This window comes from Macrotis lagotis, chromosome 4 (genome assembly GCF_037893015.1).
Source record: "Macrotis lagotis isolate mMagLag1 chromosome 4, bilby.v1.9.chrom.fasta, whole genome shotgun sequence".
Taxonomy (NCBI): domain Eukaryota; kingdom Metazoa; phylum Chordata; class Mammalia; order Peramelemorphia; family Peramelidae; genus Macrotis; species Macrotis lagotis.
Genome location: NC_133661.1, coordinates 263,774,385 through 263,797,463, shown reverse-complemented (window position 1 = coordinate 263,797,463; position 23,079 = coordinate 263,774,385). Strand labels below are relative to the sequence as shown.

At 32.4% G+C, this 23,079-nt stretch overlaps 1 protein-coding gene across 1 annotated transcript in view; it reads right to left on the bottom strand.

Annotated features, from left to right (window-relative positions):
• Positions 1 to 23,079, bottom strand: part of MNAT1 (MNAT1 component of CDK activating kinase) — a 303,321-nt gene that overhangs the window by 122,151 nt on the left and 158,091 nt on the right. Inside the window, exons 4-6 of the mRNA XM_074235952.1 lie at positions 16,807 to 16,910; positions 11,608 to 11,748; positions 4,894 to 5,019 (exon numbers count right to left, since the gene is read on the bottom strand). Of these exons, the coding sequence (XP_074092053.1) occupies positions 4,894 to 5,019; positions 11,608 to 11,748; positions 16,807 to 16,910 (371 nt within the window). The remainder of the gene's footprint in view (positions 1 to 4,893; positions 5,020 to 11,607; positions 11,749 to 16,806; positions 16,911 to 23,079) is intronic.

The following is a 23,079-nucleotide window of genomic DNA, read 5'->3' as shown; positions in this document are numbered from 1 at the left end:
TTTGAAATATAAAAAAGTATAGTTCATAAGAGTTAAAAAGGTAATTTTTATGGGACTGAGGACAATAAATTTAAAAATCAACTTCAAAAATACAAAATGGGAGTGGCATGGTTGAGTGGAAGTTTATGGTTTCTGGGTTTTTTTTAAAGCCAGAGGTTTTAGTAATTATAAATTCAATAAGAATCAATGGTATGATCAGCACACAAAAAAAGTAAAGCAATAAAAGGCAATACAACCTATGGGAAAAAGGAATAGACTGAGAGGGTCAGGAAAAGCATAGGCTTAAATTTCATCCCAGACTTAATATCTGTATGATACTTAATATCTGTATGATAACTTCTTGGAACCTGTTTCACTATTTGTAAAATGAGCCTAATAATACTATACTATACTAATACTAATCTAACTATACTAATCTAAAAGAACTGTTGTAAAAATCAAACTGCATACAGGATTTAGATATAAAGGCGCCACCAAAGATAAATTAATAGACCAAGAAATATTCTATCAGAGCTACAGAAAGGGGATAAATTTATGACCAAACAAGAATTAGAGCACATTTACAAAAGCAAAATGAATGATTTTGACTATATTAAATGAAAAAGGTTTTAGTCTAATAAAACCAATGCTGCCAAAATTAAAAGGAAAGCAGAAAGTTGGGAAACCATCTTCACAACTAAAAGTTCTGATAAAGGTCTTATTTCTAAAATATATAGAGAATTACATCAAATTTACAAGGTTACAAGTCATTCCCCAATTGATAAATGGTCAAAGGATGTGAATAGACAGCTTTCTTTTTTTTAGTTTTTCTTGCAAGGCAATGGGGTTAAGTGGCTTGCCCAAGGCCACACAGCTAGGTAATTATTAAGTGTCTGAGGCCGGATTTGAACTCAGGGACTCCTGACTCCAGGGCCAGTGCTCTATCCATTGCACCACCTTGCCGCCCCCGAATAGACATTTTTCAAATGAAAAAATTAAAGTTTTATAAATACTCATATAAAAAAAATGCTCCAAATCATTATTGATTAGAACAATGCAAATTAAAACAACAATGAGATATCACCTCGTACCTATCAGACTGGCAAAGATGAGCCAAAGGGAAAATAATCTATGTTGGAGACGTTGCGGGAAGATTAGGACATTGATGCATTGCTGGTGGAGTTATGAATGAATCTAACCTTTCTGGAGAACAATATAGAATTATGCCCAAAGAGCAATAAAACTGTTCATACCCTTTGACCCAGCAATTCAAATACTAGATCTATATAAAAAATGGGAAACATCCTACATGTTCCAAAATATTCATAGCAGCTCTTTTTGTAGTAGCAAAGAATTGGAAATTGAGGGGATGCTCATCAATTGATGAATGACTAAAGAAGTTATGGTACATGAATACTATGAAATATTATTGTTTTATAAAAAACCATAAATGGTTGGACTCTAAAGAAGCATGAATGAATGGCAAGATCTAATGGTGAGTGAAGGGAGCAGAACTAATAGAATAATGTACACATTAACAACAACATTGTGAGATGATCAAACCTTGATGCAAACAGCTCCTCTCAGAAGTTCAGAGAGCTAGGAGAACTGTATTAGACCAGTTGTGGACTATGTTATACTTATCCAGAGGAAAAAAACAAAAAAAAATAACCTTTCAGAATCTGATGAACACTTTATAAAAATTATTTCTTTCCCTTAATCCTAATTCCTTATACCGAAAATGACTAATCTGTAAACATGTTTATCAAAAATATGTATGTACAATGCTAACCTGACTTTTTGCCACTGGGGTGGGGTGGGAAGGGACGTGGAAAATTTTCTAATTTAAAAATAAACCTGGATAGAGCACTGGGCCTGGAGTCAGGAGGACCTAAGTTCAAATATGACCTCAAACACTTGATATTTACCTAGCTGTGTGACTTTGGGCAAGTCATTTAACCCCATTGCCTAAACAAAAAAATTTTTAAAAAATAAAAATTATATACATGGGCATATGGATAAATAAACAAATTGTTAAAAAAAATTAAATGACATGGGGATAGCAAGATGATGCAGGGGACAGAGCACTGGCCCTAGAGTCTAAAGGACCTGAGTTCAAATCCAGTCACAGACACTTGATACTTACTAGCTGTGTGACCTTACCACTTAACCCCATTGCTCCACAAAAAGCAAAAACAAAAAAATCATTTGACATAATTTAGGCAAAGTGTTTTGCAAACCGAAAGTGTTATCTAGGTATTAGTTATTATTATTAGTTCAGAGAAATGTGAAGGTGACTACCACAGTGAAAGTCATGTGAGACTCAGCTGAAAGAACTGGAGATGTTTTGTCTCAGGAAGAGAAGATCTAAGGGAGGCAGAATTGTTTAACATAAGTACCTGAAAGTTTTTCATGTGAACTCAAAGCAAAAGGTCTTTATCATGACCTATTTTTAACTTACAAGAGAAAATTTAAGATTCAAGTCTCACTTAAGATATCTGAGAACAGGGACAACAATTAGAAAAAGATTCAACTAGGGTAGTAACTATAGTTCTTCATCAGGGCAGCCTACACCTACACCTCCATATCAGGGAGGGATGCCATCTGAATGCTCAGTGAAGGTCAGGATCATTAGTTATATGCAAAGGAAAAGGAATCTCACTCATGCGTATCTGACTGATTCCCATTTCTATCATTAGGAGAAGAAAAATCCAAGGATTGGCCATAAAAACTTGTTGCAAAAGTAGAGAGAATAACAGTTTGGAGTCAAGTTTGGGGTAGGGGAGGGAAGGGAGGAGGAGGAGGAGGAATATAAGGGGAGGCAGGAAACTGTAAATCCTTCTGCCTTGAATAATAGAAAAAATCCTCTTCATACCTCAGATAAATATAATCTGGCTATTTCTTCAAGTTTTTTAAATGAATTTTTAAAATTTAGATTACTGATCCAGTAGAATCTATTCCAGTGGTAGCTCCATAGAGCTATCCAGTTTTTCAAGCATTTAATTAAAAAAGAAACAATCATTAGAGGACAAAATGTTATATTGTATCAATGCATTAGAATATTATGGTGCTTTAAGAATGTTATATTAATATAATAGAATATTATAGTGCCATAAAAATGGTATAATGATCTAAAAGAAATGAATTCAAATCCTGCCCTTGAAATATATTGGATAAGCTGCCATGGGCAAATCACTTACCATCCCAGGGGGCCCCAGGCAATTTTTTAGCACTGAAATAATTAGAGTAGAAGCATATTACACCAATCAAAACTAAACAAAACAGAATAATTGAAGCATGTAAAGATTTCTATGAACTGAAATGGAATGAAATCAAACCAGAAATTGTAAACAGACTAAGATAATAAAGGAAAACAGGGTGGAACTTTAAATAAGTCAAGAATACAGAAAACCAAAATTATAGTTGTTAGTTAATTTGTTTAGCTGACTTTTTTTAAAAGCCAAGAAATTGGGGCAAGAATTCATCCCTCATTTTGAATGTTTGATTGCTTCCATTGACAGTTATTGAACAGGGTCAAAGAAGGAATTAAATGACTATACCATGGAATAACTGGTCTGGAAATAAAATTTATTTGAATTTTTCAGTCTATTCATCTGATGATAACAATAAAGTTTGGAACAAAACTAAACATAAAGGCTTTTAAAATATATTTACATGATTTCAAAGACAGGCAATTTACAGTCATCACATAAAAAAGATTAAATAAGAAACATAATTTTTAAATTAATTGATAAGCCTAGCTACAAATTTTTTAAAAAAGGAATTTGCATTTTTTATTTAATATCTACATTAAATAACTCATTTTAGACACCAGCTCCAAAGTAAAAATTTAATGAAAACTTTATTTTGAATTCCAAATTATTCCTTTCTGAACATAAGATAAGAAAAAAATTCAACGTTATTATAAGTAAATTTCTAATTTTCATACAGGGTGTCTCAAATAGCAATGCAGCTCTAAGCTATTAAACTACCTTAAATTTAGACTAAGACTTTTTAGGAAATGCTGTATTTGGAGTAGATTTAGGGCAAAAGCAGATACTTTAATATTTTGCTTTCATGTTTTGGTGTTAATATAATAATTTAATGCAAAAAACTAAACAGTAAAAATAAATAAACAAACAAACGAATGAATGAATGAATGAGTAAATAAACAAACAAATAAATAAATAAACAAAGGGGGCGGCTAGGTGGAGTAGTGGATAAAGCACAGGCCTTGGAGTCAGGAGCACCTGGGTTCAAATCTGGGTCTCAGACACTTAATAATTACCTAGCTGTGTGGCCTTGGGCAAGCCACTTAAGCCCATTTGCCTTGCAAAAACCTAAAAAAAAAAAAAAAAAAACTAAACTAAACAGTAAACTGGTGAAAAATCAATCATCAGTCAATAAACAATTATAAATTACATACTAGGAGAAATAGCAACAGTGATTAAACATGTATTCTTCCAGTAATCAGAAAAGGTAAACCAGTAAAGGAAAATATAGCTATCTAGAATAAAATCACAACTAAGCCCCAATTCAGTTTTGTGAATTTTCTTTTAACAATACTCTTTTTTCCTCATTTCTAAAACTGTGAGATATATAATACATTGAATTTTTGCAAAAAAAGTCTCTTCAAAAATAATTTCAAGTTACCACAGAAAAAATGCCATTTTTCCTACTTAATATACTAAAAATATGAATCTATTGCCATTTTAATAAAATTATTAAACTATTCATTTGAGTGTTCTTATGTAGCAACCTTCTTGATTCAGACATTTGTTCTAACTGCTGAAAACCATTTAGTTGCATTTTCTATTTGCAGTGATAAAAATATAATAATAGTTTAAATTTTACAGAACTGTGATCACTGAATAAATGTATGTCACTTTCAAAGAAGTAAAACCAAAGGTTTACCATTTTGATGCCCGTGGAGAAAGTCACTGGTTTTACTGGTTTAGTTTTCTCTAGTTGCATTTCCAGCTGTGTGGATCTATCCTTATGCTGTGCTAAAAGCAGAGCCGCAGGCAGATCAGAACTCTCCTGTAATTGAAGTTAAAACACATTATGAATAAAAACATTTTTAAAAAGTCTAAAATCTTATACTGTAACCTTATCCATAAGCACTGCTATAACATCATATTCTCTTTATAGAAAGCAAGTTACAAAAATATTAACAATGTTGGTTATAAGTAAAAACTACTGAGATTCATTAATCAGAATAAATTGTGAAAAAGTTTTAGTTTTTGGTGATTTTTTTTAAAAATGTAGGCTCATGTTCCAAACCCCAAATACAACTAAATTATTAAAATAAAAAACATTGTAAGTTAAACACAGAAAAATAGTACAAAGTAATATAACTTGGATCAGATGTTTATCTAAGACACATTCTTTTTACCAATGAACTTGAACCAGTTTGAAATTGTTTCCCATTTGATTTCACCTGAGGCCGTTTGGAAACGATCCTTAGTCTTTGTTACACAATGGCACTATTGTAGGTGCAACTAACAGCATATTTTTTTCTCCTTTACTAACATTTTTAGGGACTTCAGCCAATTTTTTTAAAAATTAAGTTACAAAATGATAGACACTTAAATTTTACATTTTTGCTAAAATAGAACAGCTGTATATATATATACATACACACACACAAAGGCATGCACAACTTATATATTACAGAACCAGAAGAAGTACTAGTTGAATAACTGCTATTAAAAAGACTAATTACATATAGGTATGCTGAAGTACTCTAACTTTAACTACTGTGGAGCTAAAGGTGAAGCTAAATCATATCCAGATTCTTCACTTGTTCTTGACATTGAAGATCAAAAATAAATAATAATACATATCTGCAGCAAGTGATTTTTCCATATTCACAGAAGAAAAAGATGAAAGAAAAAGATAATGGTAGCAAGAAAATAACCAAAGTGAGATAGCAAGTACAACACTGCAAAAGCACTGGGCCCCAAGTCAAAAAGACCTAAGTTTGAATACAGCCTCAGATTTTGTGATGCCTGCAAGTGACTTAACCTATGTTTGCCACAGTTTTCTAAACTGTAAAATGGAGGCTGGTTGTGAAAAATAAATGAGATAATATTTGTAAAGCACATAACACAGTGCCTGGCACATAGGAGTTATATAAATGATAGCGTCTTTCCCTCTTCCCTGATAACACCCAAATTGCCAGAAAATTTCTAAAACAGTTGCTAAAGCTTGAAGTCATAAGAATCAACCTATTCATTTTACATCATGCCAAAAAATTGACAGTTGGAAGAACCAAGAGATAATCTTATTCAATCCCCTCAATTTGCAAATAAAGAACCTGAGGTTCAGAAAGGTTAAGTAATTTGCCTATGCGGTCACATGAATAGTAAATAGCATTTTTAACTCAGATCCTCTTAACTTAAGAAAGCAAATTCTAATTCCCTTCTCCTTTTCTTTCCCCTCACCTCCATATAACTTGTAGAAGAAAGATTATGTGGTTGAATTCAAATATTTAAATTTAAGCACAAGCACAAGACAAAAAATTCAAGTAATACATGCTTACTGACTGAAATATATACTATTTCTCAGGAATTAAAGTTACTGTATTCATGAAAGAAAAGTTTCGTAAGTAAATCTGAAGTAACAGACAACATTAAAACCCTTGCATAAGCACGCACACGCACACACATGAGGTGGGAAGTAAGACTTGTGACATTTTTAAGCAATTAACAAAATTAATCATTTTTAAAGATAGAGAACACTGACTAGTCCAAATCTGACTTTCCATCCTTATTACATATTACTTGCTTCTATCCAAACTACCATTTAGTCAAGCAGTATTCTATCTAACCCTGAGATTCTCTTTCCTGATGTTGCCAGCTTCTAGTGACTTCTGCTCAAAATGTACATATCTAAATAAGTACATGTTGTCCCTCTGAAAAGATGGTAAACTCCTTGAGGAAAAGGGCTGTTTTTATATATTAAAAATAATGAATAAATATTTTTGGATGAATTATTTAGCCATATTTAACAATCAAAAGGTCACTCCATCAAACATATGAGAAACACTGTACTTCTGTGCCACAGATAATTAAAGCACGACATTATTATTTTAAGTTATCCTAATAAACTGCAGTATTATTTTAGCTGCAATGAACATATTAATGTAATTAAAAACAACATGGAAAGATTTCAAAACTCTGATCAATGACAATAGGACCTCTTAAATCAATGATCACCAAAAGCATACATTTATTAGATAGATAAAGCAGCAAATTATATTGATTTTCTCAATTTCATTCTACTTGTTTGTTTCAAGGGAAGATTCTTTGATAAGGATGAGTTATTTAGAAATGACAAGGCTTTTTTTTTAAGGTCAGTAATAAAATCTTTCTAAAAAAAGAAAAGATGATAATCCAGTCTTGACCCTGACTTAATTCAGATTTAATCTTTCCTCCCAAAAAAGGCTAGAGAGTTTAGGGGTTTCAAAGAGTTAAAATAACTAAATTTTAATAAATGTTAAAACTCTTAAAAGGCTGAAAACAAATCTGGTATTGAGGTGCAGGATTTTCTTTATGAGTGTTTCACCTCTGCCTCTAACCTGCTCAATTCTGATATATTACTCACAAAAATTTATAGCCTAAAAGCTTTTGTGAGTATTAAAGTAGAATTAAGCAGAAACTCTGCTTATACCCAATAAAGTAAAATAAACTCCATCAAATGCATGGGTTCTGGTGAAGGTATAAAATGCAGATTCAGGCTTTCAAGTGATTTTATTCTCAGAGCTTGACATTTTACCTTGAAAGTCACCCTGGTCTACATTTATTACCTTAAGCTAACTTGTTTAATATTTAAAGAAACTTTAATAAGATTGCCTGTTATGCTCGTTAAAAGCCTTATAATGATCACATTAAAAAGATTATTTTTAAACTGCTTTTTGGCAAGCCATCTGGCAAACGATATTTCTAATAAAAATCAAGCAATATTAGACAATATTAACGCATACAAAATTTTATATGCTATGGAATTTTCAGAGTGTAAATGTTTTAATGTATCAAGAAATTATTCAAAAAAAATTTTCCAAAGCATTAAAGAAACACTTTGAATTATAACACAGTTTAAATGCATGAACTTTCTAAGCAATATTATATCTGATTGGCTACACTGTATGTGTTAGTACCATAAAGTTAGAATCCTGATAACCATACATTATGCCAAGACTTTTCGGCTGTAAAGTTAAAAAGAGAACTTTGGTATATGTTCCAAATCCAATCAATGGAAAAAGAAAACCATCCTCCTTCCCACCAAAAGACATAACAAAAAGGTGCCACTGTCTAAATTAACTCATTTTTAAAAATAGAGAACACTGACTAGCCTGAATCTAACTTTCCATTCTTATTTCATTACTCACCTCTATCCATAACCTCATATACCCTAAACACTAAAATTTCTAAAACTTTGTAGAAACAGTAACTTTAAAATATGTCTTTTAAGAAGCAAAAGGAATGTCAGGTTCCAACGTAAATGTGAATTAAAAATTAAACAATTAAAATAAGTAATATAAAGAGATGAAATAATATAAAGAGTGAAAACTATAGATTAAAACCATAATGGCACCCTAACTAAATCTACTATATTTAATTGTTTGCTAATACACATTATAAATCATTCAGGATTATTATTTCCTTATTATGTGAGTTAATCAGAATGCACTTGTAATCACTTACAGATGAAGAAAACAGGAAGTGAAAAAAACTCACAAAAATTATATTAACTCCAGATTACACGCAAAATATATTTTAAATAACTTCTCCTCTTGCTTCATGAAACACCAACTTTAAAGGAGAGATTCTCATTTGGATCAGCTCAGTGAAGTAAAAACTATTTACTCTGAAGGACTGAATAAAAATAATTGCTCTAAAATCTTTGTTAACCTCCAAATCAGGTTTATATTCTAATAAATCCTAAATGGATTTTTATGTGTAGATTGGAAACACCTTGATGTAAAAGAGCTTAAAAAGTGGCATTTTTCTGTCAAATCAAAGTCTTTCTTCATGATCAGCAAACAATAAGCACAACAGTATTTTATATTCTCTATATTTTTCAGTTAATTTTTAGTTCACTGTTGTCTTGGTATTAGGGTTCTCCATTTGTCAAATTAGTCACACATTTTGTTGACTAAGACAATTTTTGGGTTTGTGATATTTGCCTTGTTCTGTAAATTAACCCCACACTAGTTAAATGTCTAAATGAAATTAATATAGCTGATGTTGATACATTTCCCATTTTTGACTTTCAATTACTTGTTTAAATAATGTAGATAATTCAATTTCAATTGCATCCTATATCTTTACCACATTATTCTTTGTTGTTGTTTTGTTTTGCTTACAAATCTGATCACATTTTTTAATGTGTTGATGTCCAGACTATACACAGATAAATGATAAAAGAGATACAAGAGTCCAGGTGGAGTAGGAAGTCCCTATGCCTGTTGGGGTTTTACAAATGCTCCTTTTTACAGATTGTACTGATTAAATCATGCATTAATACATTACATAGACTCTTGGAAGAGATCAGTAATCACTCAAAGAATGTTACTTAATCATTCATATAAGAAAGATGAAGTGGATGAAAAATGCCCAATATACAGATTTTACTATGCATTTCCACGTATACTCTGTGGAGATTTTCCAACAATATGAATATCTGGAACAGAGAGTACAGATGAACCATAACTAAAAATGAAGACAAAATCAGGTAAGATTGCTTTCTCAATCACAAAGTTCTTTTATGATCCCAAAGTCTCTTATAAAAGTAAAGTTCCTTATTTTCTTTTTTTTAAAATGTGATCTGGAAGGGTTTTTTTTTAATTTAAAGGTATGTTGTTAAGTGACTTGCTCAAGGTCACACAACTAGGCAATTATTAAGTGTCTGAGGTTGAATTTGAATTTTAAGTATTAGATGTCTATGATCTACTTTAAATTGCTCAACAGACACAATACTCAAACTTAAGAGAAAGGTGAAGGTTAGATAAATAAATCTGGGAGTAGATGAGATCAGAAAGAAGGTCAAAGTCAGACCTTTGTAGGACAATCAGTTAATGAGAACAACATGAAGATCCAGCAAAAGAGTCTAAAAAGTATTGATCAGAGAGGTAAGAGAAACAAGAGAGTAGTGTCACTGATATAATGTCCCTCTGATAATTTTCAATATTAAATATAGTAAAATAGAATCCACAATGGATACAAGTAATACCAAATTCCAGTTCAGAGTCAGAGTTAGAATACAGCTCCAACAATGATCACTGTTGGAAGGGTTGTGGGAAATCTGGGACACTAATACATTATTGGTGGAGCTGTGAACTCATCCAACTTTTCTGGAGAGCAATCTGGAACTGCCCCCCAAAGGCCAACAAAAATGTGCATACCCTTTGATCCAGCAATACCACTACTGGGCCTATACCCTGAAGAGATGATGAAAAAGGGTAAAAACATCACTTGTACAAAAATATTCATAGCAACCCTGTTTGCAATGGCAAAGAATTGGAAATCAAGTAAATGTCCTTCAATTGGGGACAATGTATGTCATGGAACACTACTGTTCCATTAAAAACCCGGAGGGAAGGGAATTCAAGGAAGCCTGGAAGGATCTGCATGAACTGATGCTGAGAGAAATGAGCAGAACCAGAAAAACACTGTACACCCTAACAGCAACATGGGGGCAATGATCAACTTTGATGGACTTGCTCATTCCATCAGTGCAACAATCAGGGACAATTTGGGGCTGTCTGTAATGGAGAATACCATCTGTATCCAGAGAAAGAACTGTGGAGTTTGAACAAAGACCAAGGACTATTACCATTCATTCATTCATTCATTTATTTATTTTAGGTTTTTGCAAGGCAAATGGGGTTAAGTGGCTTGCCCAAGGCCACACAGCTAGGTAATTACTAAGTGTCTGAGACCGGATTTGAACCCAGGTACTCCTGACTCCAGGGCCTGTGCTTTATCCACTATGCCACCTTGCCACCCCTTATTACCTTTAACTTAGGAAAAAACCTGATATACTGTTGTCTGATCATGCTACCTCTTTTACTTTATGTTTCTGCCTTAAGGATATGATTTCTCTCTCATCACATTCAATTTGGATCAATGTATACCATGGAAACAATGAAAAGACTGGCAAATTGCCTTCTGTGGGGGATGGGGAAGGGAAGTAAGATTACGGAAAAATTATATAACTCAAAATAAATAAAATCTTGAAGGAAAAAAAAAGAACACAGCTCCAAGTGCTTGAAATTTCATTTAAATGTATAACATCTAGCATCAATCCAGAGAATTAACACTGAAGGTTTTTATTTTGAACTGATAAATATTTCCCTATAAAATTATACTATATACTTACCAACTGAGGCAGCTAAGTAACCCAGTGGATAGAGCACCAGACCTAGAGTAAGGAAGACCCAAGTCCAAATCCATCCTCAGACATATAGGTTATGTGAGCCCAACAAAGTCACTTAACCCTGCTTCCTCATTTGTAAAATGAGCTGGAAAATAGAATTGGCAAACCACGCCAATATCTTTGCTAAGAAAACACCAAATGGGGTCACAAAGACTTGGAAATGACTGAGACAACTGTACAACTTACCAGTTCATCTAAGAGGGCCTGCTTATTCTTCCTTTTTAGAATTTGCTGCAGTTGTTCCTCCTTTTGTATAAAGAGTCGTCTTTGTTCATTTTCTTGTCGTTCCACTTCTAAAGCTTCTTCCAACTCCTCCTGTTCCCGAGTCTAAAACAGTCATAACACTTGCTTAACATAGGGAGTTTACCAACAAATATAGACTCTATATACAAACTTCAACAGACTATAATGTTGTGAACATTCTTACCAGTTGAGAAAGAATTGTCCATCAATGATTTTCATAGAATAATAATTTCTGCTTCTTTTGGAACTAATATTTCATCTCACTCTCTGATCATAACCCACTACTCAAAAAAACCTGAAAGACTCCTCAGAAAATGCTCTACTAAAACTGTACTACAACCAGATGCCAAATCATAACAATTAAAAGTCATAAGGATCATATATTGCTTCATTTCAGAGGACTTAAAAGCCATCAAAACAGGTATCAACACTTCCAAAGGTTCAAAAAAGGAATGGATGCTTGCCCTCTATAAGGTATGTCTGCAGAACTCAGTCAAACATTTGACTCTCACAACAATCTAGGTCTCCCTCTAAGCTTCACCTCTTCTCCAGGATGATTTCCTCCAACCAAGGTCAGTCTGTCTCTCTCTGTCTCTTTGTCTCTGTCTCTGTCTCTGTCTGTCTCTCTCTCTCTCTAATACCTAACTAAGAAAGAGATTCCCTCTTTCTCTCCACTGGTCAGAGTCCCTCAAAATTCAGCTTCAAGCCCTATCATCTCTATGAAGGCTTCACTGACTTGCTGATCCTCACACTTCAGGCTCTCCTCTAAATTTCTATGGCATTTATTATGCACACCATACGGTACTTACAACATACAATCTCTTGAATACCTTGAATTAATCCTAAATAACTAATTGTAAAATCCACCATTCAACAAGCTGCACTGAACAAAGGAATAGTAAAGAAGCTAGAGAGCATTTAGGCCCTTAAGGATTTTGCCAAAATCACTTCAATCAAACAAACTGATATTATGCATCTACTAGATGTAAGGTACTCACCGTGTCAAATACTAGGGATAAATGACAAAGGCATAGTTCTTGACCTCAAAAAGCTTATTGGAGGTATATGAGAAATATACAAATAAATATGAAAATAAACATAATGTAAATGAGGCAAAGGAGAGAACCAAATAAAAGTCTTAAGAAAAATTTTAGGAAGGCCAATCCACTTTCATTTGGGTTGTGTCAGGGTGTGGGAAGAAGGGAGGATGAAGAAAGTGAAGGATAGGTGGACAATCAAAGAATCTTTCATGAGAAGTAGACTGCACCTTGAAGAAAAATAAAGATTTCAACAAAGATGAAGAGGAAGCACATTTCAGAAATGAGGGTTGATCTATTGAAATACATGAAGATAAAAATTAGAGAATAGTAGTTCAATTTAGCTTGATTTTCGTGAACATGAAAGGAAATAGTTTGAAATAAGGTTGAAAAGATAGGTTGGAAATACAGTGTCATAAATGCCAGACTACAGCGGTTATATTTCATTATATATAGGCAACAGGGAGTAACTGAAAATTTTTGAGTAGAGAAGTGACATAAGCATAGCTGTGTAGAAAGAAATTGTGTGACAGATGCACTGAAGACAGAAGACATTAAAAGAAAGACCAATCAATACATAATGATCATTTGAGCTGGCTGAGAAACTGATCAATCAACTATCATTATAAGAGCTTATGTATGTGCCAAGAACTGTGCTAGGTGCTCAAGATTACAAATAGAAGTCAGGCATACTCTATTCCTTAGAACTTTACATCCAACTAGGGCAAGATTTTGTGAACTTGGAAAGGAAAACTAATGTATATCTTCTTTCAACATAACTAGTTTCCTATCATTTTTATTTTATTTAAAAAATATTCTGAGGAATCCATTGACTTCATCAACTGGCAAAGGAATCTATGATGTACAAAATGTTCACAGATAAGTAAATAAAGGTTCTATTAAAAAGAAACACAAAGTGTACAGGACAACAGAAAGCTAATCACGGGGAATAAGAAAAGGCTTTTAGAAGGATGTAGGAGTTCCAAGAGGCAATGGTGAGGAACAAGATCGTAACAGAGCTTCACTGCCCATGGAGTCTAAGTCTCATAATGAATAAATAACTTAAAATACTTAACAAATTAAATGGGGGGGGGGGGTGTCCAAGCATCATAACTATAGAATCAAAAAAGTATTTCCATGGGAGATGGGGAGGTTGCGAGCCCATAGGAGAGCCCAGAATCAGGAAATTGTCTGAGAGAAAAGGGCACTTTTCACTGTTAGACAAAAAGTATCAGGCACAATTACACACTATAATGTCTACAAAACCAAGGAAATTATACATTTTATTAATATTCAATTCATTCAACAATTCTGCTATGAGAATAAGATTCTAATTTTATAACAATGGTCACCAGGATTCTCTTTACAAAAATGTATTTTATGCTCAATTCTTAGGGAGTAGGGTAGGGTAGGGTGGGGTAAGGGGAGAGAGAAGAAGTAAATAATATCTGCATTATTCAAATTTTAAGAGGGAAAAATGGCTACCTATGTAACTCTTCCTTCTCCGAAGTTACAGTTTTACCCAACAATCCATTTAAACTAATCTAGAAAACTAAAAAATAGGAAATGTGCTGTCTTCATTAAGACTTGTTTGTCCTTCATTCTTGAAGAATACCATGACATCAGAGAGGTGGTATTATGACATGCACTGAATTGGATATGAGTGAGAGGGTACTGTGCACAGTCATCCAGGTCCTCTTGATTCCAGGGCCCCCTATCTCTAGATAGAACCCAGTGCTCTAGCACCCAGTGCATCACCTAGCTGTCCCCTCACTAAGACTAGTTCAGAATTAAATTTCATCTTCCAGTGTAATACACTAACAGTCACCAAATAGAAATACTTGTACTTAATAATATGGCAGACTACAATTTCTATAGACTTCTCTTCATATTAAGAAATGCTAGGGGCAGCTAGGTGGCACAGTGGATAGAGCACCGGCCTTGGAGTCAGGAGTACCTGGGTTCAAATCCGACCTCAGACACATAATAATTGCCTAGCTGTGTGGCCTTGGGCAAGACACTTAACCCCATTGCCTAGAAAAAAAAAAAAAAAAACCCTAAAAAACCCACTAATTTTACTGAATCTAAATGATATTCTTGTTGACAGAATCCTGAAAAGAATGACTGGCCCTCTGAGTCAAAAACTTTTCTCCCAGCAGTTTCTCTATGTCATAACTAGATTACTTTATTGCATGCCTAAATTCAGAACAGAGACTTATCAGAATAAAAAAATTAAATTGGTGTATTTTTCAAAAATATTCCTCTGATTCATTTTTAACACAAAGGTGGAATCCAGAGAATTTATTCCTCGGAGTTAGTGAAAGATACCAGTCATATAAAAAATACTGGCATTCCATTCCACTTTCCATTTTAAGGAAACTTCCCAATGATACTTCAACTACTGACATGAGGGAACCTGTATCTCCATTTGAAATATACTGCTCATTTTGTTTATTTAAAACATTAGTAACACAAGCAGCCAGTATAGTGCCAAGTATATTGTTCTACATACAGTAAACAAGTCATAAATGGTGTTGATTTACTGAGAACATTTAGCCTTAAATAATCTAAACATTCTAGAAAGGCAAGGATGGTTCTAACTGCATCCATGGCAATAATGTCTGTGATTTTTCAAAAATTTATTTTCAAAGTTTCACTTCGAAATGTAAATATAACTACTTTTGCAATACAACTATGCTGGAATGAGCTAACTCACTAGTTTTCTAGTTTAAAACCATGAAAAGAATATGGATAAAGCTTTTATCTGAAATTCTTCTTGAATAATGTACCTGACATGAAATAATTTTTTTTATTTCATTTAAGGATAAATCTCTGATGCTACCATTCTGCTCCACTATTTTATATAAATAATTTAGTGCAAGCAAAAGACATTTTTGATCAATTTCCACAATGATTTTTTTAAAAAATAGGGACAATTCAATTAGTAAATCCTCAAGGTACTTTTAACAAAGTCAACCTAAAAATAAAGGAGTATGCACAAAGTCTTTTGAAATATTGAAATGGAGACATCAAGGTGAGACATCAAGGTGAGACATCAAAGGACTTTAACTACTCCAGAAGAAGTATGGTTTAAGAGAGGAAGCATATAATGAAGAAGAGAGAAATGGCCAAGAAGGGAAAACAACTTGAATTCCACTTCCAAAACTTTAAACTACATGATTCAATATGACCAATATGGAAATGTTTTTTATGCCTGGACATGTATAATCTATAGAAAACTGCTTGCCTTCTCAACTAGGGGAGGGAGGAAGTTGTAAGAGAGGCTAGAAAATTGTCTCTTTCTAGATCTAACAGCATATGATCTAACACGTTTAGAGCAAACTAAAAACTTATTCATTTTTTAAATTGCCTTTTTCCATATCTAAGGACCTAAGGAGGAAACAGTACTGAAGTTAATATGTAATTTTGGTGATTAGATCATATACATAACAATCCTTTTTATTTGCAAAATGCATTTTACATACATTCTCTTGGTCCTACAATAAGTTGTCTAGATTAATTTTTAATTTAGTAAGATGACTGATATTTATTTTGATCAAATTAAGTCAAAGTAACCCTGACATTTATTACATTAAGGGGGAAAAATAACTAGCAAAATAAGCTAAATTGACTTTAGCTTACAAGTTTGTTTCTCTAGTTTATTATAATTCATTTTACTTTTTTATTAACAGGGTCTTTGTTTTCCTCATCCCCCTCTTGGGAGCTACATAAATGCCTGTGTCTGGAATTTTCTTTCCCTTTCAAATGAAAAAGCAACTATTCTTCCAGCATAAGAATCAACAGAGTCTTTCATGGCTATTGTCCAAATGAACCCCTAGCAGAGAATATATATGCTAGCAAAAGTTAACATTTAATATGCAGATAAAACTCATGCATTCAGATCTTGAAAGAATAAACATTTTCAAATATTTTTAACAATATCAACAAAACATGTTGCTTTCATTACTGCAACATGTCTTCTATATCTGACCTAACCTTTAGACTCTAAAATTTGTAGATTTTGTTTTTGGAAAAGCCATTTAAAGTGCAACAACTGGAAGCATCGAATTCTATTAAAATAAAGGAAAAAATAAAAGTAATTTACCAGTTTTAACTTGTTTTTCTGAATGACATCTTTGTTTTCCTTTTGGTAGAGTTCCATTTTCTTTTTGGTATTGTCCAAATCCACATTATTGGTCAAGTTAAAAACTGCATCAGAAGAAACCATAATTGCATGAGAACATAACAATATATCTCTTATTCTTACAAACATCATCATAACTTATAAGTTTGGGGCTGATTTATATGGTGTCCTTTAACTATGTAAAATCCATGTGAAGTCCATGATGATTTTTATAATATTATTATTTTAAAATTTTTAAAGTATATAGATTTTTTAAGGGACAGGTGGTATAATGGATTCAGTTTAAATATTGACTTAGAGGGTCAAATATTGACATAGAAAACCTAAATGAACATTATACAGCTTGTATTGTATTTTTTTTTATTTTGCTAAACATTTCCCTTAAGGGCAATAAGGTGGTGTAGTAGATAAGAGTGCCAGGTCTGGAGTCAGGAAGACCTGAATTCAAATTCAGCCCCAGACATTTTCTAGCTGTGGGACCCTGGCCAAGTATTCTTCTTCAGAGTAGCAAACTATTCTAAATACCTTTACTCAGAAAGTTCCAAATGGGTCAGACATAACCAATTCAAAAGCAATAAAAAAAAAATCCATTTACCAGTTATATTTACATTTGGTTTGGGTAACACTTGGAATTGTGCATAGTGTGGCAGAGCCCATGAGTTGGACATTGGTAAAAGACTTTCATTTTTGTCTTTGTATCCCCAATGCCTAGCACAGTGCCTTGTACTGATTGATTTATTGATAACATGAGTTTACTGTTTGTGTTTTAGATTTTCTGGAAAATGTATATGTTGTATATGTATATAACATATGCAAATCTAGTTTTAGATACTTACTGAATATCCCTGAACAAATCACTTGAACTCTGTCTCGCTTTCCTTATGAGGATAATAATAATAGCACCTTCCTCACAAGGTTGTAAGAGTCAAATGAAGTAACATTTAAATAGTATGCCTCTTCTGAAAAGGATGTTTAGTAACTTCAGCTAAAAGTAGACATAGCAGAAATTCATTTTTCTTTACAAGTCTTTTACCATTTTAAGAATCTAGTCATTTAAGGTAGTATGGATTCAACCTGCATATTATCATAAATTTAAAGTCAAAAGAAGTTTTAGGGGTCATTTAGACCAATCCCTTCATTTTACAAATGAGGAAACTGAGGCCAGAGAGAAGATTGAGTGATTTGCCCAAGGTCACATGGGTGAACTGAGATTTCAATCAAGCTCTCTGACTTTGAGTTCAAATACAATCGAAATAATTTCACTTCAATCCAACAGTAATTTAGATTGCTTTATATTAGAATATACTGTCAGATATAGGTTCCAAATTTTTTTGGTGAGGAGGAGAAAGAAGATTTTTCAATACAGATGTCAGAATAAAGAAATAAGTTTGAGAAGGAAATGCTTTAGTTTTTAATCTTTCTTTCCAGTTTCCAAAATACCAGTTTACCATTTGTGTTTTATTTTGATTTTTCACAGTGTTAATATTATTCTCTCAACCAGTCATATTCCTTTTACTTGAAAGCTCTAATCTGAACATTAAAAAAAATTCATTAAGAAAATATTTAGAATTCATACTGTTTTGAAGAGGCTCAATTAAATTTTGCAATTACAAAATGACAATTGTGATTCACTGAAAGCTTATTTAAGTATTAAAAAACTGTTTCCATGACTGCTCTTATCAAATTCTTTTGAGACTTTATCAGGCCCCACTTCATCCATTCATCTTCATTTATCCCCCCTCAGAAATAAGCAATTTAATAATCTTCCCCAAATCTCATACACTTTCTATTTTATCATTTTCCAGGCATAGGTATATAGGGATATAATAATGTAATCTTTTTAACCTAGAAATGGTAGAGGCCATTGAAATGTGAATTCAGATCTGGTTTGTTTGGGTTTTTTTTTTTTGCTTGTTTTATAAGAAATGATTGAAAGTGATGGGAGAGGATATATTCTTTTATATTATGGTACAAATTCTTTCCTCAAGATGGTAATTTTCAAAACTTTTGTTTTCAGGACCCCTGAATACATGTAAAATTGTTGAGCAATAACCCCTCCAAAAGAATTTGCTTATGTGAGTCATAGCTACTGATACTAATCTATTAGAAATTGAAGCTTCTTCGTATTATGATGAAAATGCTTTTGACTTTAGAGATTCCCAGGAGTCTCCAGGTCACACTCTGAGTACTGCCCAATGGTGATCCTATTCTGGAAGAGCAACTGTGTCTGTGTCATACAGTGTCTGTTTGTACATATACACACACACATATGTATGTATAGCTTAAAAACCATATGTACTCATTTTCAGTTGTGTCTGACTCTTTGTGTCCCTATTTAGAATTTTCTTGGTAAAAGATACTGGAGTGGTTTGCTATCTTTTTCTCCAGCTCATTTTACAGATAAGAAAACTGAAGCAAACAGGGTTAAGTGACTTGCCCAGGCTCACACAACTATTAAGTATGAAGTCAAATTTGAACTCAGATCTTCCTGACTCTAAGCCTGGCACTCTATCCACTATACCACCTCACTGCCTTTAAGGAAAATGCTTAACAAAATAAGTTAAAATACAAAACAATGAATATAATGTTAATTTATGATTTTCTAAGTCAATATTTGACCTCTGGGATTGGTTTCTATTTGAGTTTGACACCACTGTTTGAGAATAAGGAATTTAAAGGAAAAGGAAGAAGTTGTATATTTTGTTTCTACACAAATGTAACATTCTATCCTTATAGCTAGCTCTACACTAACTAGTCTTGTAAACTTTGGCAAATTACTTTATCTCTCTGTACCTTAATTTCATTTAAATTTAATACACAAGAATGTCTATTTTATATGCAAGGAACTATATATAAATACTGGCACTACAAAGTTAAAAATTAAACTGTCCCTGACCTTAAACTTAAAGAGTTTATATTTTGCTCAATGAGCTCACCTGCTAAGACTAGAGAAGCTGAACAAGATGGTTTCTAAGGCCTCTAACCATGTCACTGATTAATATGCTGCTAGCGATATGCCAATCAATAAGAATATAGGAAAACATGCAACTTGTTTTGTTTTTTTAATGCAAGATATCTGAGCAACAAATAAAAGTATAATGGTGACACACATTATTAAGTCTATAACCAAAGGTTGTCAATCAGAATGATGAATATATTCTTTACAAAAAGAGAATTTTTTGTTTTCAGTATAAGTAGGAGTCATCTTGCTTTAGCTTTGAATAAAACAAACAGGAATAATGGATTAAAAGTAGAACTCAACAAATATCTACTGATTAACTGATTTCCTAATTCATAACACTTCAGGACTCCATGAACCACAATTTTACTATAGTGCACACCTCAACCCCTCTAGATGGTTTCCTTAATTAATAACAGGGAGGCTCCTTCAAATTTCTTTAAGCACGTTCTTGAAAAAATAGAGATTCCATTATTATGTCTATCTAAAGCATTTTTCAATTTAAGGGGACCTTCAAGATCATTAGTTTGCCAAGTTCAGGTTCACTTTTAAGCCACAAATAATTCTTCAGAAAGTTGGAAGCCTTTATAAAACAAAAACTAAATTTAACTATTTTTTCAGCTTCTAAAAATGTTTATATCATTTACGTTCTTTAAAAATTAATGAAGATTAAGATCAACTCCACATAAAATGTAACAAATATAACACTTGGTCATTAATAATAATAATCATAATCCTCATGACAATCAGAATTAAATGTGTTCACTCTAATTATAAAAAGTATTGTAGTTTCAAAATAATTAACAAAACTCTCAAAAATAAACACCTTTACAAGAAAAGTTACTTTTCTTGAAGTTTATATGAATTAGTCAAAATGATAGTCCTGACTCAAACAGATTTTCACTAAAGTTGTATACATAGACAAATCTTTAGAATTGGAGGCTGTCAAGCAAAGTTTAAAGTCAATTATATAAAAATGTTTCAAGTTTTTAAAAATCTCACTTTTCAAAGTGTCTTTCAAGACACTCTATAGATCATGCTCAATAAATAACAGCTAAATATTCACTACAATTTATGCCATTTGGCCTTAACTTTTTAGTTTTATTATCATGAAAACTAAAGCAATTCTGTTAAGCCCTTACAATTTAAATTTATCAACATCATGACAAAAATTAGCTCTTCTGAGCTATGATTTTTCAGGCCTTTTATATTTAATAATCAATATACTGAAATTTGGAAAGCTACTACTGAAAAGATCTTATGAAAACACTGGCATAAAATCGTATCTCCAATCAGAGCTCCAACCACAACAGCTGCACTTGAATGTCAGCACTTTTTATGATTTAAATATACATAGCAACTTTCAAAATGTTTAATATAATGACATAAGTAGTCAAAAACATATTATGATATGTCATGTAAACTTCAGAAAAATTTGTAAGTCAAGATGAAGATTATCTAACTATTTTATAAGCATAAATGGCTTTTAAAAATGAATCTATTCCCAATTCTTTACAAATATAAACTTTTTCCATGAGAAACACCACTTTTAGAAGCTACTAAGACTAAATATCACTTTTAGAAGTCACTGCCTTAAACAGGTAAACCACAAATCCACATGATTCAAAATATTATATGTAGAGAATATTAATAATCACAACTTCTTGAGAGTTCAATTCACAAAAATTTTTCCTTTCAACTTAATAAAAAGAACCAATTTGATTGCCTTCCCCACACACATACATAAATTCTTTTTCATGAATCAATAGATATTCAACCACAACTGCAGAAATACTAACAAGCAAATTTTCCACAAATAGTAGCAGTTATATAGATTGTGTTATACTGAGAAAATTATGTGGATGTTTTCTTAACAGGTACCCATTTTATGAATAAGAATATTATATAAATAACAATGTACAAAAAAATGAAGGAATTGCTCAAAATAATAACAACTTACTGAAGTGAGATTGGAAACTATCTTTTTAAACTGAAAATTTATCCAAGCCATGGCAGAGGGATCATATTTCAAAACTGCATCCACAAATTTAGTTTCATATACAAATAAAATAATCATTTAAATTCATAATCTATGTAGCTTATTTTCATATAACAACCTGTTATGTAGTTACAGAGAAAAATTTAGTTCATGAAAAAATTTTGCCTTTGATAACTGATTAAACCATAATGACTTAAAAATATATAAAAATGACTAAGAATATTAACATCTGCATTGTATTCATGTTTTGTTCCCCTTATTTCACATTCAATTTCTTTTTTGTACTCACTAAAAAAAAATCATAGTTTAATTCTAAAAAACTAATACATTTATAAATTATTTTTCTTTTAATCCAAACATCAGACAACCAACCACAGAAAATTCATAAACACAAAACAGTTAGGGACTGGATTTGTGATTGACTGGTACAGGAACTCTCAGCTAAGGAAGCACCCACCACCACCAAAACAATGCATATCAGTACCTTTCTACAACTCACAGGGCTTAAAGAGTTGTCCAGAACATTAACTGACTTGTGGAAGGTCACATGGCAAAAAAAAGTGTCTGAAGCTATATGTGAACTCAAGATTTTCCTGAATGAAGATCCAGTTCTGTATCCACTACACTACCTAGTTGGCTCTGGAGTAATATATAAAATAGTTTTGCTTTTGTTTCCATTTCATTAGGATTGTGGAGACATTGGCATTCTTCTAAGCAATAGGGAGAAATGGAAATTTCAGGAGGTGATGAGATTATTAATGGATTACGGTCCTGATAAGAAGGGAAGAAAACTTAAAAGGCAGAAAGGTACACTGACAGGTACTGGAATAAGTGTTCTACAAATATTTTGTTTTATCCTTACAATAACCCTGCAAGACAAGGGCTGTTATTATACCCCCCCTTTTTTTACAATTGTGAAAACTGAGGCAAACAAAAGTTAAATGACTTTGAAGTCAGTTCCTGCTAACTCCAAATTCATTCCATTCACTGTTCCATTTAGTTATCTCTTAGACAAATAAATAACATTACAAGAGATGCCAAAATCTAAGGGGGTAGTCGCAGTGAGGTTTTGAAAGTAACAGCTGACAAACTGTTCTGAATATGTGTATACACACACACACACACACACACACACACACACATATATGCATACACCTTTTAATAAAAAAATGTAAAATACCTAACTCCAATATATTCACTTATACATATTTAGAAACCATATACATGTAAAACTAAAGTATTATTTATAACACAAAACATGAAAGCAGAAATTAAA